We start from the raw sequence: 16,276 nt of genomic DNA, 5'->3' as shown, positions 1-16,276 counted from the left end.
TACCTGGTGTGTTTTGCGCTTTGAAGTGATGTCAAAATGTACACAGAGCTTTCTGTCCACATTAGCGGCAGTGCAGTGCTATTAATATGTAACTACCACGACTTTAGGATGGCGCCTCTGTTTTCAGCTGTTTCCCGTCATTATCTTCTCGGCTTGTTTGTGGGGAACTGCGATCTCGTCACAGGTGTCTGATTTTCCTGAATAATACTCCTCGGCATGGTACGATGCTGAAGTGAACATCTCTTCTTTTTTCCTAGCAATACGCAGGCATATTCATTTGTCAGACAGCCATTAGTGGGAAGCAGCCCTCCAGCTGCTGGTTTTGTGTAGTGATGGATGACTGAGGACAGTCAGTGGCACCTCCCTGCTGGTTGTTTCCAGGCCCTGCCACACCCTCTGGGTTGGCTGGCTCTCCTTTGTGTCTCTCACAGTGATACCGACACTGTGTTGGATTGCTGTTTTATTGTGCAGGAAATAAGGATTATTAATCCGGTGGTGTCAAACTTCACCAAGTGGACAGGAAAGGCGTCCCCTTGGGAGATGGTTTTGGTTTCTCCCACTGGCTTGGCTAGGAAGTTGCTGACTCCTCTCTGCCGTTTTCCCCCCATTTCCTCTCCCAGTATGCATCACACCCTTTCTCAAAAAGGGTAGGCTAGTAGGATTGTTTACAACTAAACACAGACAATTTTAAAGAAGACTAGCTTATTATCTTAAGATGAGAGTTTTTAACCCTGCCTCACAGACAAAACAAAATGACTACGAAATTAAAGTTGGTAGCAGAGCGTCCACATTTATGCCAGTTGTTATTGCGTTAATCCACTGTTGTGATCTCAGTGGGGGGGAAAGCACTACCTTCACAAGTGACGGTAGTGATGATAGATGGGTTAGAAGAAAAGAGACGGAGTGAGGATGGTGTTGGCCGAGAAGTAAAGTAATAATGTGAATCTTAAGGCATCCCGGGAGATGGAGACGAATGAAGGCTGTAGCTTCTGGATGAAGGTACGAGGCCCAGATTTCCACCGGTTAGAGGGGAGTGAGCCAGTCAATATGGAGTACGCCGACCTCTGTTTAAATTGTATTTCATTCAATACATTGTTCCCTGCTCTCATACTGGCCTCGTGGTGGGAAGTGCTGTAATTGCAGTTGTATGACCTTTGAGCCTTCTTCAAGAATGACTCATCTAACTTGTCTTCCCGGTCAACAAGAGCTAAATCGTGCCTATTCTGTTTATATTTTTCAGATTATTTTTAGGCTGCGTCTGTACATATGAGTGTAACTGGTGTGAGTCACAGTTTAAAGTCCACACATCACATCTGTTGAGATCCTGGAGTTTGTGAATTATGATTTTCTTTAATCATAGTATTCAAACCATCCAGTGCTCAACTGCACACCCCTGCTGCACGAGTCAGCCTATGAACATCGCTCGGGCGAGGCGACTGTGTGAGTGACGTATCATGGCAGTGTAAATATTTTCTGACGTGCTGAAGGTAAACGGTATATGAGGCATTTCATTCTTAGTGCCATGATGAGTATTATATGTAAATAAGCTCAGTATTGATATAAGAGCTCCTAGGATGCCAGACCATTTTGAGCCTGTGTCACTGAGGCTGTTCTGTTGTGCCTCATTAGGTCTCTTCCTTTGTGTGTGATGAGTATAGAGGAGAGGAGCAGGCTCTAGATCGGGATGACTCCCTCCCCCATCTGACCTGCTCCTCTGCACTCCTCTGTTTTTGTCCCTCTGTGGGCGGGCCCGTCTCCCGACGTGCACCCAAGCTGATGCTGGTTGTTCTGACGAAGCACTGGGGAAGGTCACATCATCCCGCAGGCAGCTCCTCGTCCTCATCCTCACCAAAATTAGCATTCGTCACTCTCATTACTGTCCAGCTTCATTTCCATTCGCTTCATTTTCACACTGAACGTTTATTGTGTTATTTTGTGTTTGTTTGTTTTAAAAAAAACAAAACAAAGGATCTCTCTTTGGATTAGGAGGGCAGGTTTATGATGCCGTTTGCTGGTGTGTAGCGCTTTTCCTCAAGGAGGAGGACATTATTTCACCAGCTTTTCCCCGTGCCAAACTGTGAGGTTCTGCTCTGCTTCTGAAACCCAGGTTTGTTTTCTGGTACAAGCTGTAGCAGCAGAAAATATGATGAATGGCTTTTAGCCTTTAGCAGCTATTTGTCGCTTTGTTTAATGACTTTGTCATGCATCGCTCTATTATTCCTCTATATATTCCACCTCAGTTTTTGTAAAGCTACATTTCCTTAAAAACTCCATCTGCTTTACCATGGAGCGAGATGAACGTCTGTTAAAGCAATGCGTGTCGTGTGCTTATTGAAATGGCAGGTCATGTAGCTGTGGGCTGGCAGTTTTGTTCAAAATGCTTTCCTGGTATGCATTTTCTAGCAACCTGACTTAAGCTGGAGAACCTTCGGCCATACTTGACCCTCATTATTCTTGAACCCAATGATGAGGTCACTTGTATTGAAGCCTGCATCGAGTGAATGTATACTGCTGCGCACAGTAACGTGTGCATCACGAGGGCACGTAAAAGCACCGTTGGCCTTTTTGTTGGTATAAGAGGTCATAAACTAGATGTGTTGTCTTTCATTTATTTTGCTAGCATACTGCATTTTTGTGTTTCCATTTGATGATATCAGCTATTTCCCTCCCACATGATCTCATAAAACAAAGTAAATGTTAAAGATTAATCCAAGGGCAGAGAACAACAGGACTGCTGGACTTCTCATATACCTCTTTAAACACTTGGGGAAATATTAACTCGAGCCGTCTGAGGAAAGAAACTCCCTAATTGGAGTGCTTTATTAAAAGTAAAGATGCTGGCTCACATGAAAGCACTTCTCTTGTAGACCCGGCTTTCATCCATACAGGTGTTAAACAGCTGAGTCGGAGGAGCTCTACAGGGTAATAAGCTGTTTGATCTGCGAGCAGTGTTGATCTTTCAAAGAAAACATTTCATATCGTGCTCGCAGGAGTGAGGCGTCTCACAGCCAGACTTTCAAACGACTGCAGGCACAGATGAAAAATATAAAGCTGTCTGACACGCCTTCATGCAAAGTAAGGGTCTCTGCAATATTTGCTTTGGCTTTAATGAAGCCTCAGTCCTTTGGCATCTCTGTTGATCATGCAAATAGAAGTTCTAGTTGATTTGTTTTTGGCATTTGAGTTTCATGGAACTGAGTGAGGGTTTTTCTTTTGTTTTTGTTTTCTTTTGAGTCTTTTCTGTTCGCTTTCATGTTTGCTTTCGCCTTCTAAAACCCTTATCTTCTAACGGCTTATTATTAGATTTTATAATGCATATTATATAATGTATTATATAATTATATAATGTATATTGTGAAAGCAGTTCTAAGCCAGCACCAAATACAACACTACAGAGTTAATATTTCTGTAGGATTGCTTTTGTACTTTTAATTAGAGTTCAGTCAGTTTGGGATAGAAAAGGGGGCTTCTCTTAAGAGGTTGGCTGTCTCTTTGAATTTTCCATTGTACTGCTCCCCGATTAGAATAAGTATAGAGGGGTGGTTAAATATGAAGTCGAGCGTGCTCCCCTCGTGGTACCATAGCTAATAAGCTCAGCATTGCTAAATACCATTGTTGAAGTGTTTTAACAGCTTAAACAAATGGCTTCATGCTTTACCTGGGCTGTGCAGAGAGTTCAGTCATTTCTCTCCCTAGAGATAAATTTGTCACAAAACAGAAAATTTTGCTGCTTTTTTTTTTTTTTTTTTTTGTATGTTTTGAATTCGCAAATTAATTTAATCTGTCGGATTCATGAGGATAGCAAAGGTTTTAATTAGAGAAAAATGGGTGGTGGGGAGAATTAAGACCGTTCTGTGTCCCCCCCATAACATATAAAATAGTTTTAGGTCACCCATCTCTTATCGGCCCCTGCTGCTGTCCTGCCCAGCCGGAGACCCCAGCAGTTGCTTATTTTGTTGTACAGCAGCTGGCCCCTGGCTGGCTGTTCGGCGTGGTACATATTAGTATAATGAATAACACCCTCATGACAGAGCCCAGCTGCGGTTACATGATGTGACATGCACAGGAGGGACATGATTGCCCAAAACTAGCTGTAAACCAGCTGGGTTTGTTTACCATGTTTGATTTAAAGCTGAGTCAAAGTCCTCTGAGAATATGCAAGCAGATAAACCTCCTGTAAAGATGACTTTAAGGACATAAGAAAGCAGCAGTTAGTCCACCAAGAGAAATTAATCAGCAACTATCTTGATAACTCATTAATGGTTGTGCCTGAATTAAGCCAAATACGCCCCCGCCATCATGCTTCCTGTTGTCACAATACAAAATAAAGAGCTCTTCACTGCAGTTCTTTGGGCCTGTTTTTAGTCTGTTTATTTTCTCTGCTGCTTTAAAAGACAATTGGAAGTGGTAAAGAAGGGAGTGGCTCACTAATGGTGTATTTTTATTTATTTATTTTTTACTGCGGATGGGTCTCAGCTGGTGTTTTTGTTACTGCAAGCTCCCGTTTTTCCTTAACTATTTCTCCTCAGTGCTGTTAAAATGCAGAATGCAGTAGTTCCAACACTGGCTGCACCCCAGCTGGAAGGGCAGGGCTGCGTTTTGCACTGACATTTGCATGATGTAGCCAGTAGTGATGTGGCTCATTGAGTCATAAGTTATCTTTATGTTATTTAGGTAAAGTGTTCCATGGACTCGCCCGAGGGCTGACATTTCTAAAAACGACCATCACATTACTAACTCGCAGAGGTGTTTTTAAAATCTGTCGAGTTGGCCAGCTGCTGTGCTGCTGAAGCTTTTACTACATCATTCTCTCCTTCAGTCGCCAGTGAATCATGCACCAAGCATGGCTGGCCTCTGTTTGGGTGCTGGCACCAGAGAGAAACCATACTGCAGCAGCTGTGTGCCCTGTGTTACACAGCAAGCTGCAGCCCTGCTCCCAGCCTGAGCTTATTATAGGTGCCAAGTCCCAGCAGTCGCTCCATCAGCATGATGTGTCCCATGGCTCTCAGCTAGGCAATATAATATATATATATGTTATGTTTTATGTAGCCACCCTTCTTTCTTTCTGTTTGTGCTCAATTTGTGTGCTTATACAACTGCTGACGTACTTCTCTTATGAAATTTGAATCTCTAATCTGAGCTGTAGCAATAAACATGCATTCATTTCCCCTTTTATTGCCATCACCTTGCTGCAGGATGAGGTTGTGATCTTATTAGCAGAGTAGCATCTGTCAGAATTAGGAACATACATAATCAGAGAATGCCTTAAGTGCTAATTGTGTAAATGATCATTAAAAACTAAAGATGTATTTGGTTAAAGAGAGGAACTGTACTGAGACGTGTTTTGACATTTGCAGTGAGCTGAGCCAAATCAGCTGTGCTCTTAGGTTCTGTTCTGTGTTAAGCAAGCACAGCTGTATGTTTGACACATCATTATGAAATTGTTACAGCTGCTGCTGGAATTTTCCTACAGTGTCTCAGGCTTTTCCTCCAATCTTTTACAGGTTTCCCTGAGCTAAAAAGATGTCCACCATGGTGTACCCACGGGAAGAGAAGCTGGAGAAGCTTTCTCAGGAGGAGATCATCTCGAACACAAAGCTCGTGATCCAGGGTCTCGAGGCCCTGAAGAACGAGCATAACTCCATCCTTCACAGCCTCCTGGAGACCATCAAGTGCCTAAAGAAGGATGAAGAGGCCAACCTGGTGCACGAGAAGTCCAATCTTCTCCGCAAGTCAGTGGAGATGATTGAATTGGGCTTGGGAGAAGCACAGGTATGACTGAGAAGTTACAAGGATTTACAGAATTGTATGTTTGAACCTAAAGAGGAGATTCAGTTTAACCACGCTGATGATATGAGTGAAAGAAAAATTTGTGTGTTGTCAGACAAACAGAAGGGTTTCTAAAGTGGTAGATTTGTTTTATTATCTTCTTTGGTTGTTCCTGCTTCCTCACAGCTTCCTCATTCTATACTGAGCCTGTGCTGTGATCATGATTCACTGAAATTCAGACCCAGTTTATACTCTGCCGCCCTGTCACCGTAACATTTTGTCCTTGATAAATATCGCTGCTCTTCAATGTTGTCTCTATCCCAGGTGATGATGGCCCTGTCCAACCACTTGAACGCGGTGGAGTCGGAAAAGCAGAAGCTGCGCGCACAGGTGAGGAGGCTTTGCCAGGAGAACCAGTGGTTGCGGGATGAGCTGGCCAACACCCAGCAGAAGCTGCAGAAGAGTGAACAGAGCGTGGCCCAGCTGGAAGAGGAGAAGAAGCACCTGGAGTTCATGAACCAGCTCAAAAAATACGATGAAGATGTCTCACCCACTGTAAGTAATGATTATACAAAGATTATAGGCCTTAATGTGGGATTAGATTGGTACATTGAAGAGAACTGATTTTTGTGTGTATATGGTCTGTATTGCAAGAGGCATGTAGGAAATATATTCGTCCTTATTTATGTTCTTAACTGGAACATTTTCAGCTAAATAGATTCAAGTTGGATTTAGCATAAGAAGGGAAATGGAAAAAGACTTTAGTTTTTCTTGTAGTTGCTGATATAACTCTGAAGGACACGAGACTGTCAGCATAATTGGCCGCAAGGAAAAAAACTCACTGTTTTCGTTAAAACAAGAAAACTTTGCATTCCTTCCTGGAATGAGCCATTCTGGTGTGGTCCTCATTGATCTGGTGTCAAGGATAAATCTCTCTATTTTCTTACCATATTGTTAGTCACAGATAGTGGATGCAGGCTATTACAGCCTCTAACTGCTTAGCTGAGCAGGGGCCCATCCAGCCAGAGCCGGAAAGTTCTTGTCTTCCATTTTCCACATTAAAGAAATCTTTTAGTGACGACGGATGAGTGCAGTTTATCCTTAAGATCTCATTTATCCTTTCAAGGGGAAATAATTCTTGAATAGTCTGTTTAATGTTCCCATCCTAATTGTTTATGATGATGATTATTACCATTTTTGTATTTGTTAAAATAATTTGTTTTGTTCATCTTTGAAATTTACTCCTTGTGATGTATTATTAAGGATGATGGTAAATGAAATCTTCACTTTTCTAAATAACAGGCTCGCCTCATCTCTCCCTGTTAGACGTTAACACACATTTCACATGTCTGATAAAGGCAACTCTTGAATTATACCTGTTGTTTGTTAGAGAGTCTGACTGGCAGGTTTTTCATCCTCTCAGCAGGAGGAGAAAGACAGAGAAACACCAAAGGACTCCCTGGATGACCTCTTCCCCAATGATGAGGAGGAGCACGGCCAAGGAAGTAAGAACAAACGGCAACAATGACTCATCTGATTATCTGAATAAGAGAGAGCTGTCTTTCTTGGTTTGCTGTCGGGATAATATTGAATAAATTGTGTCATGCATGATCTCGGTGTAAAATAACCTGGCTACCTTATTCCAGGACAGTGGTGTGTGTTACAGTTTTCTACTCACTAGAGCCAATCTGACCTTTTGATTTTGCACGTTTCCTTTGTCCCCCACAGTGCAGCACCAACATAACAGTGCAGCCGTGGTCGCAGCCCAGCAGGGAGGCTATGAGATCCCAGCACGTCTGAGAACCTTGCACAACCTGGTCATCCAGTATGCCTCTCAGGGCAGGTACGAGGTGGCCGTGCCCCTGTGCAAGCAAGCTTTGGAGGACCTGGAGAAGACCTCGGGGCATGATCACCCTGATGTGGCCACCATGCTCAATATCTTGGCTTTGGTGTATAGGTTAGAAAACATACTGTGTTTGGCTTTTCGGTGCCGTGTATCCTGTTTTATTTGTTGAGCTACACATGGTGTTCTCTGTTTCTCCTTTGCACAGGGATCAGAATAAATACAAAGAGGCAGCCCATCTGCTCAACGACGCTCTATCCATCCGTGAGAAAACCCTGGGCAAGGACCATCCTGCTGTAAGACTTCACGGTTGCCATGGCTACCATATCTTCATATGGACTCATCCATGTTTAGACAGATCAGATTAGTTATCTTTTGTTTGTTCATAACTCCCAAAGACTCAATAGGAAGGCAATATTCTTTTTTACTGTCCTACTCAATCAGCCCGTATAGATTTTTCCGACTATTAAAGTATGGATTTCTGACCATGTGCCTGCAGGCTTGAAGAGATCAGTCATCAGTGTTCAGTGTCTGCCTGTACATCCGGCATTAACCATTGAATCCTTGCAGTTTTAATACAGCAACCAAAAGGGAAACGTTAAAAGACACCGTTTCCTTTTTGTGCACAGATGTGTAAGACTACTAACACCGAAGCACTAAAACTCCCCACAAAGCCTAAAGGAAGCCTGTAAAGCTCAGCTGCACTGTGGCCTTTGCAGTTTGTCACAAGGCACTTACTATCTAGGTTTTTCTGAGAACACTGAACAGCATACATTTTCGGACTATGATAATTCCTTGAAAACAGTGAATTTTGAAATCTAACCTGCCAGTACAGTCATTCTGGTTTTTATTTTTTCCAGGTTGCTGCCACCCTGAATAACTTGGCCGTGCTGTATGGAAAGAGAGGGAAGTACAAGGAGGCCGAGCCTCTGTGTAAGAGAGCTCTAGAGATCAGAGAAAAGGTAGGCCATATCCCTGGATTGCACCAGCAGGGCACTGCTATCGAGGTCTCATCTCAAGGCTAAACCAGTGAACAATTAGCCCATTGTTATAAAGTAATTAACAGTGGTAACATTTCCAAAATGTCAGTCAAAGCTAGTGTAATACCAGCTACTATAAATAGGAAAAAGAGCAAATGATTTTCTTAAATTGTCTGTGAAGTTTCCACTGGGGGCCATTCCTTTGTCAGCAGGGAATTAGGGTTTAATTGAGAGCGCAGCTGAAAATGGATAGCAGGCGTTGGGGGAGCGAGGAAGGAGATGGATAGGAGACATGACAAAACTACCGAGCTCAGCATGGTACAAAGAGTCTCTCTTTGCCCGAAAGCTCTATTCTGTAGCCTCGCTATTGATCGGCCAGCCTTTTATTAGATCTCCTGAGTGCCTGCAGCAGGCTGACGTGCTGCCTGGTGAAAGCAGCAACAGGATTTGGAGCTATAGAAAGGAGAGATGCACTGAGGCAGAAAGACAACCTGAACATATACTTTTCTGATATCCATCAGGTCCTGGGGAAGGACCACCCAGATGTGGCCAAACAGCTGAACAACCTGGCCCTGCTGTGTCAGAATCAGGGCAAATATGAGGAGGTGGAATATTACTACTGTCGTGCCCTGGAGATCTACGAGTCCAGGCTGGGCCCAGATGATCCAAATGTGGCCAAAACCAAGAACAACCTGGTGAGCGAGAAGTTGACAGGAAATCCACTCGCATGGTCCTTTTTCTCGTCTTTCTTTCAAACCTTTCACTTCTAATGCTGTACTTGTTGATAAGAACTGCAGTCTCTGTTGAGCTGTGAGTGTAACGAGGTAAACGCAGGCAGAGTTTTCTTTGGTTGCCAACAGACTCGATCATTTGTTCTGTCAGCCTTGGTCTCTGCGGAGGTGTTGAGCTTGTATATTGGTGCCAGCCTGCAAAGATTCCACTTGAAATGTCTTTTAAACTCAACTGTTTTTTTTGTTTTTGGTTTTTTTCCCCTCCCTTTTTCTTTCAAAAGGGCACGACTTACTTCAACACAAGATTTTTATAAAAGTTAGCAATCAATTTACTCTTGCAGCATAAGATTTGTCACCTCAAAAGGTGTTTAAAGAACTGTTTCGTGTCACTTAGCATTGCTTAAAGAGCACAAGGTTAGTAGTCTTTTATCTGCTGTTCTGCTGCATCTTCAAGGCTTTCCTTTTCACTTATGTCCGCACTGCCTCACTGATGATGGAGAGAATTTATGTACAGCGAGGGAGGCAAAATCTGATCCAGTAAGCCCGTTTGGTTCAACACTAAAATCCCCTTTTACCTCTTTGTTCTTCAGGCATCCTGCTTTCTCAAACAGGGGAAATACAAGGAGGCTGAGATTCTCTACAAAGAGATCCTGACTCGTGCTCATGAGAAAGAATTTGGATCTGTTGATGGTAAGGTCATATAATGGCTACTGGAGCGTGCATGTATAGCAGTAAATGTTTAATTATATTAGTACAAATGAGAATTTTTATTCTTACCAGTGAATGACTATAAAATGATCTCAGGAGAACTGCAGCTCAGTAATTCAGCATCATTTTGTTGTTGTTTTTCACTTTTCTTATCCATCCACTGTTTGTGCCACACCAGCGAGCAGTGATGGACAGGTGGTTAAAAAGTGGACTTGTGTCTAAGCACGGTACCAAGCTTCACCATTCAGAGGACTCGATCTTTCTGAAGAAATAAAGAGTTTGCTTTGAAAGATGAACTCTTGCAATTTTCTTCTCTTTTGGTTTAAAGTAAGCTTTTTTGTTGGCTTTCCTCCATGGATTAGACTGACTGCTTTGAAAAAGGAATAAAAGTCACTTGGCACAAAGCAGCGCTCTGACGCCTTTTGACAAAAACATCCAACTTTTTCAGAGAGGTTTATTCTTTGTGTGTCACTTACCTTGATAATATTGTAAGATTTTTTTTTCTTCTTTTCTTTTCTTTTTTTAATACTAAAGTGCTTTGAAGGTTAAGGTGACGCAACTTGAAGCAGCAACAGTTAACCATAAATATTCTTTCTTCTTAAGGTGGCAGCACTTTATGCAATAATCATGTTTTATCTTCTTTGTCTTTATTACCTCAACAGTAGTATCGTCTTCCTCTCTACACCATTAAAAACAATTTTAATGGTGCTTTTGTACTGTCTGTAATTTGTTTGGGGACGAATCTGCAGTAAATTTATTAAAGCTGTTACACTCGTACTCTATTACTAAACCACCAGCACATCAAGCAGGTGCAGATGTTTGCCTAAACCAGTAATGATCTTTTAAATGAGTTGCAAGTTTGCAAACAAAATGTCATAAATAAATTCCCTTCTTTACACCACCTGAACTGGAAACCCGAATCAGCCCAATATTTGATGTGCTCGCACATGCACAGAGGTATAAGTAACTGTCCCAGGGTGTCAGCAAGATGGGTGCTAGACTTTCCTCAGTCATGACCTCACTTCCTGTTAAGTCTTATTTCTGTTGGCTTAAATAGTTAAAATAATGCTTGACTTTTTTAATGCTTGGTCAGATCTACTGTGCCATCAGTCTAAAATCTTAGATGGATTCTGGTGAATACTTGGAAAAATATGAAGCCTCAGAAATGTTATAAAATCCATTATGGTAGTAACTGGAATAACCCGTTGAACCCACATTCATTTTCGACCCACTGGTGGCGGTACAGCACTTGAATACTTAATAATTCCTTTACCCCTTCGCAGCTCTGCCTCCTTCTGAAATGGCTCAGTCACATGTTTCCAGATTCACTCTTTAGCCAAAGCGACACACGTTCACTCTTCCACCACATGTAGCTGATTTCACTTTTCCAGGCATGAGGCTAATTATTTAAAATCCCAACGCATACACCATCTCTCCTGTCTGTCTGCAGCTGACAACAAGCCCATCTGGATGCACGCCGAGGAAAGGGAGGAGAGCAAGGTGAGCGGCTCTCTGTAACCGTCCTCGCGTGAATTTGAGCAAAAGCTAAACAAACAAAACTTGTTTCAAACCGCTTTTCTAACACAAGGCTGAGAAATGAGGAAAGCATGCCACTTCATTATAATAGAAATGCAATCCTTGAACTAATCCCCGGAAGTTAAATGATAGTTAAACATAAACACAGGAACACAATATTGCTCATTCATTTGAACCACACCCCTTCACGTTTTTCTTCCTCTTCTCTCTTATTTACTTCCAGGGCAGGCACAGAGACAATACTCCATACGGAGAGTACGGCGGCTGGTACAAGGCCTGCAAAGTCAATAGGTGAGGCGGAGACTGATAAGAGTGTTTTATACAACATGGTCACGTGACAAAGGCAGAAATTAATTATTTAATTTGCTTTGTATGTCACTAACTTGTATCGGAAGCTTTTTTTTTTTTGTAAAAATATTATTATTTTTAGACTTGTGTAACTTATGTAACTTACTTTATTTGCTTTGTTCAGATTCAAATAACGAAACTTGTCTGTGCATCCAGCCCTACAGTAAACACCACCTTGAGGAACCTGGGGGCTCTGTACCGCCGCCAGGGCAAGCTAGAAGCTGCTGAGACCCTGGAAGAGTGCGCTGCGAGGTCTCGCAAGCAGGTCAGCATAGTTTTCTACGTGAAAATAGTAATATGTTCCCCATGTTAGCACAGTGAATCTCATGATATTTCTTTCCCTTTCCCTACATTGCTATGGATCCAGAGCAACACAGTAAGTTGATTTGTCTCTAACTAGAGCCTCCACTTCTCTCCCCTAACATCACTCCCATCTCACAGTCATTTAAAACGTGTCCCAGTGCTTTGAAAGCATTAATAGGGGAAAGGAAACATGAAATCACGTTTAATTCCTCCATTTAACTTTGCACTCCTGCCAATATTGACATGCTGACGGCTACATCAGTGCTACTTCTGACTGTTTTTGTTTTGTTTTTTGTTTCTTTTTTCTTGCATCTGTGTGTTGCACCCATCAGGGCATCGACCCAATCCACCAGACACGTGTGGTGGAGATCCTGAAAGATACAGAGGGCGACAGGCGGAAGAGCAGGGACAGTCTCGCCAGCGTTAAGTATGAGAGCGGCTCTGAGACCGGCGAGGAAGTGAGTATGGGCGTGGAGTGGAACGGGGTGAGTACAAATCCACTATGGTTGAGTCAACGTGTCCGCTGGCCTCTCTGGAAAAACGAGGCTGTGTTGGTAATATCACAGCGAGGGTGTACTGGTACAGGATGCTCAGAATAAAGGACAAAGACGTGTTATGTGTTTAAAAGGAGAGCCGAGAGGATTCCTTTCTGTTAGGTTAGTGCAGTGAGGACAGCGACTCCGCTGGCTCAGAGCCCGTCAGGAAGCCCTCAATGAGTCCAGACTTTACCAAATCACCTGGATGACCTTGTAATTATGCGAGTCATCACATTGAAGCACACTTTATTTTGATTTAGTGGATTATCCACTCAAAAGCCTGTTCTCGATTTGGGCTCCACCCAGTGAGCTATACCTGTACCAGTCCACCATCTCCCTGTGAATATACCACCATGAGATTTAGCTGCAAGTTCAAAGTGTAACGCTGATTGAGTGTCTTGGCATGCTGCACCCTCTTTATTTTGACAGCATCAAAACTCAGTTTTGGACTCCATGTTAACCTTTTTAATAAAGGCAATTTTTCTGGCGATGCTTTTGCACAAGTGAAGCAGTAACTATGAGGCACAGGTTTAGACTGTGGCACCCTGGCAACACATTAAACATTCATATGCTCAGAGATATAGCCTGTCTAAATCTCTAATAGGATGTGTCATGTTTCTGCCATTAAGCACAACTGACAAGGTTCCTGATATCGTCGGTGCTCGTGTCTCTGCTTGTCCCTCTGCTCAGTAATCAGAGTGGATGATATGTAAGAGTTCATCCTGCTGCCTTATTGTAATGTTCACTCTGGCTGTTAGCTGCACTTTTGGCCTTTTACAGTGAGAAAATAGGCTATAAAACATGGCGCTCTATGCAGTCAAATTGGCACCGCTGTTGCTGGGGCGCAGTTCACCCCCAAATAATGAGACTTGCATAAGGCATGAGAGCGTTGGCAGGGATGCCTCATCTGAGCCTGTGCCTCACCCCTCACTTAAGTGCAGCCACGCCCTCCGCTGCGCCAACCCAGTCCAAACATGCATGCAGCAATGCCAGCCCGCTGGGCCTCCCCTCCCCTTAACAACACACACTAACGCACGTCATGTGTTCAGTGTGTTTTCACTTGGTTGAGAAGTGTCTTTTCTTTAACCTGATGTCTGCTGCTCTGCACATGTTCATAAGCGTAACACGGCTACTCCACACTGCTTCACAGCGCACTGCAGCAAATGTTAACGGCATGTGTGTCTGCATCTGAGCGTGCACCTGTCTGTCTTTGAAACATGGCCTGGCATCCAGAGGTGTGTGTGTGTGTGTCTGTGTGTGTCTGTGTGTGTGCCTGCATTTCATTAGCCAGCGTGTAGCTATAGCAGCAGGAGTTAAACTGACTCAGTTCAAACAGAAAATGTATTCATGACATTCTCATGCTTTTTCTGACTATTTTCTAGTCATGTTAACTTCTGCTTTTTGACTAAGCAAGTTTTGTTTTTATTTATAACAAATTCCATCCATCCATTCGTTTTACACAGCTTAAAATGGTTATTGTCTTTCAAAGATTAGTGTAGGAAAGAGTCTACTTGTGTCTTGCCGCGTGGTGATGTGGTTCAGAGCTGTCACTCACCTTTGCTTAAAGTCTCATCTCCTCTTTCTTCTGCACTCAGTCTGCTGTGTCATTAACGTTGTGGAAGTTGTTTACATGCTTCAGATGTCTCAAAAAGCACTTCCTGTTTTGCTATTAAAGTGGCGCTTGTCTAGGAAATAACCATGAGACGACAGCTTGTCAGCGCGTTTGTGCTTGTGTACAGGTTAATTACTGACGTGTATGTGTGGCTCCTGTTTAAAAAAAAAAAAAAAATGCATGATTCCACTTCCTGTGTGTCTGTAAGTGGTCTGCTTTAATATGCTACCTTTTTAGCTGCATGTTTTCCAGATTTCACCTTCTGACTTTTTTTTTTCCTCATCCCCCTTCCCCCCCTTGTGTTTGTCAATAACGTGCCTCCATGTCGATTCCTCTTGCCATGACAACCAATCAGCCTGTCAGTCAAATTTGCTCTTCTCATTCAGTGGATTGTACTCTCCCCCTCTCCACACAATAAGCTTGGGTGGGTTGGTATTTAGGTACTCGATGAGTAGAATAGATTAGTTTGTTAGTCAGGTGAGGACGTAGGTGGAGGATCGTGTGTTAGATGCAGCTTCTGTGAAATGTATACTACTTAGGTTTATTCATGTCCCACCATCAGTGTGATAGTTATCGAAGTATTCCCATTTCAGTGCTGCTGCTTGCAGATGTCTCACGTCTGCAGTGCACAGTCACCGGCTGGGCACTGTGTGCCAAGTTCAGCCTTTCTGGTACCCCAAGAGGAAAGAGAAACAGCTGAGTCACGGTGACTGCAGCCAGCACCTACTGCTTCACTTACCTGCTAGTGTAGCATCTAAGACAGATGTAATCTTTCAGAGAGAATCGGAGACTGATGCTCCCGTATCATTTACCGTTTACTAAATTAGGGTTTAGAAAAAGAATAATCAGCCTCCAATCTGCAGGAAGTTACTGAATCTAGTGCAAGTCATGGGTAATTTATCAAAGCGTAGATGTCTAGAGTAGGAAGCCCAACCCAGAGCTCTTAATCTTACGATGTGTGCCTTCTTTTTTTTCTTTTTCTTTTTGTCTGTTTCTCTCTTTTATCAGGCCTAAGCCATCAAGACTATTCCTCCATCCTTCTCTCCTTCCCCAACACAATAGCAAAAGGATGTGTGTTGTCATTCCCTCTGGCCTTCTCTGTCCAACAGCTCCTCTGCCATTCCTGATGCTCCCCCCTCTCCTGCGGCAGAGACTCAGAAAGCCCCCCTCCTGGTTGTCACCTCTCTCCCCTGTTCAACTGACAGCTGCTGGGACGTTTGGTCTTCTCACCTCTGCTCTGTTTTCTCCTCCTTACTTTCTCTCTCCCTGTCCTTCCCTCTCACTAACCTGCGTCACCCCTTCCCCATGTCGGAACTTCAACTCTTTCTGTCACAAAAAAGACAAAAAAAAAAGAAAAGAAAGTCATTGTGTGTAATCTTTCCACGTGAGGAAGTAACTCGCACATTTTTCCTCTATTCAGACCCGTGTGTCTTTACCACAGGGGCACAGCAGATTTATTTATTGGCTCATAAGAGGAGCAGCCATTTATTGAAACAAGGCAGAATAGCTCCAGACATCACTCCAGCACATAACCAGATAAAGCGCTACAGATAATGAACTTCCACGGTTACTCTGCATTGTTCTCACTCCAAATTTGTTTGCCTTGAGCACTACAAATGACAGCTAACATCAAAGCTAGCATCCAACCCGGTGCCTGTATTTAGCCATAATTGTATCTTTTTGGGTTTTTTGCCAGTGTGTATTTGACAGTTTGAACTAACGCCTGCGATCAAATGCTTAACAAGTTTTAAAATGAATGGTACTGTATAGTTTGACACGTTGACAGTCAGCGGGAAGAGTAAAGGGAGTGTTGCCAATTTTGTTTTGGGGTTGTTTTTTTTGTGTGTTTATAGATATATTTGCTATTAATTTGTTTTGGTTTATTTTGTATGAAATTGTTTACATTTTCT

General features: G+C 42.9%; 1 protein-coding gene across 9 annotated transcripts in view; it reads left to right on the top strand.

Moving 5' to 3' along the window:
• Positions 1-16,276, top strand: part of klc1b (kinesin light chain 1b) — a 43,189-nt gene that overhangs the window by 22,841 nt on the left and 4,072 nt on the right. For 4 of the 9 annotated variants that reach the window (XM_026189244.1, XM_026189240.1, XM_026189239.1 and 1 more), the window contains exons 2-14: positions 5,505-5,772; positions 6,094-6,324; positions 7,193-7,274; positions 7,498-7,726; positions 7,821-7,908; positions 8,473-8,574; positions 9,114-9,287; positions 9,914-10,013; positions 11,482-11,531; positions 11,791-11,858; positions 12,072-12,180; positions 12,283-12,291; positions 12,551-12,703. In XM_026189244.1, the coding sequence (XP_026045029.1) occupies positions 5,524-5,772; positions 6,094-6,324; positions 7,193-7,274; positions 7,498-7,726; positions 7,821-7,908; positions 8,473-8,574; positions 9,114-9,287; positions 9,914-10,013; positions 11,482-11,531; positions 11,791-11,858; positions 12,072-12,180; positions 12,283-12,291; positions 12,551-12,703 (1,644 nt within the window). In that variant the 5' untranslated portion in view covers positions 5,505-5,523. Of the gene's footprint in view, positions 1-1,964; positions 2,108-5,504; positions 5,773-6,093; positions 6,325-7,192; positions 7,275-7,497; positions 7,727-7,820; positions 7,909-8,472; positions 8,575-9,113; positions 9,288-9,913; positions 10,014-11,481; positions 11,532-11,790; positions 11,859-12,071; positions 12,181-12,282; positions 12,292-12,550; positions 12,704-15,374; positions 16,235-16,276 lie in introns of those variants that run through there. The other 5 variants (XM_026189248.1, XM_026189243.1, XM_026189245.1 and 2 more) reach the window with 5 other exon arrangements.

The sequence above is a fragment of the Astatotilapia calliptera genome, chromosome 13 (assembly GCF_900246225.1).
Source record: "Astatotilapia calliptera chromosome 13, fAstCal1.2, whole genome shotgun sequence".
NCBI lineage: Eukaryota > Metazoa > Chordata > Actinopteri > Cichliformes > Cichlidae > Astatotilapia > Astatotilapia calliptera.
The sequence above is the reverse complement of the archived record's forward strand: the minus strand, read 5'-3'. Positions and strand labels throughout refer to the sequence as shown.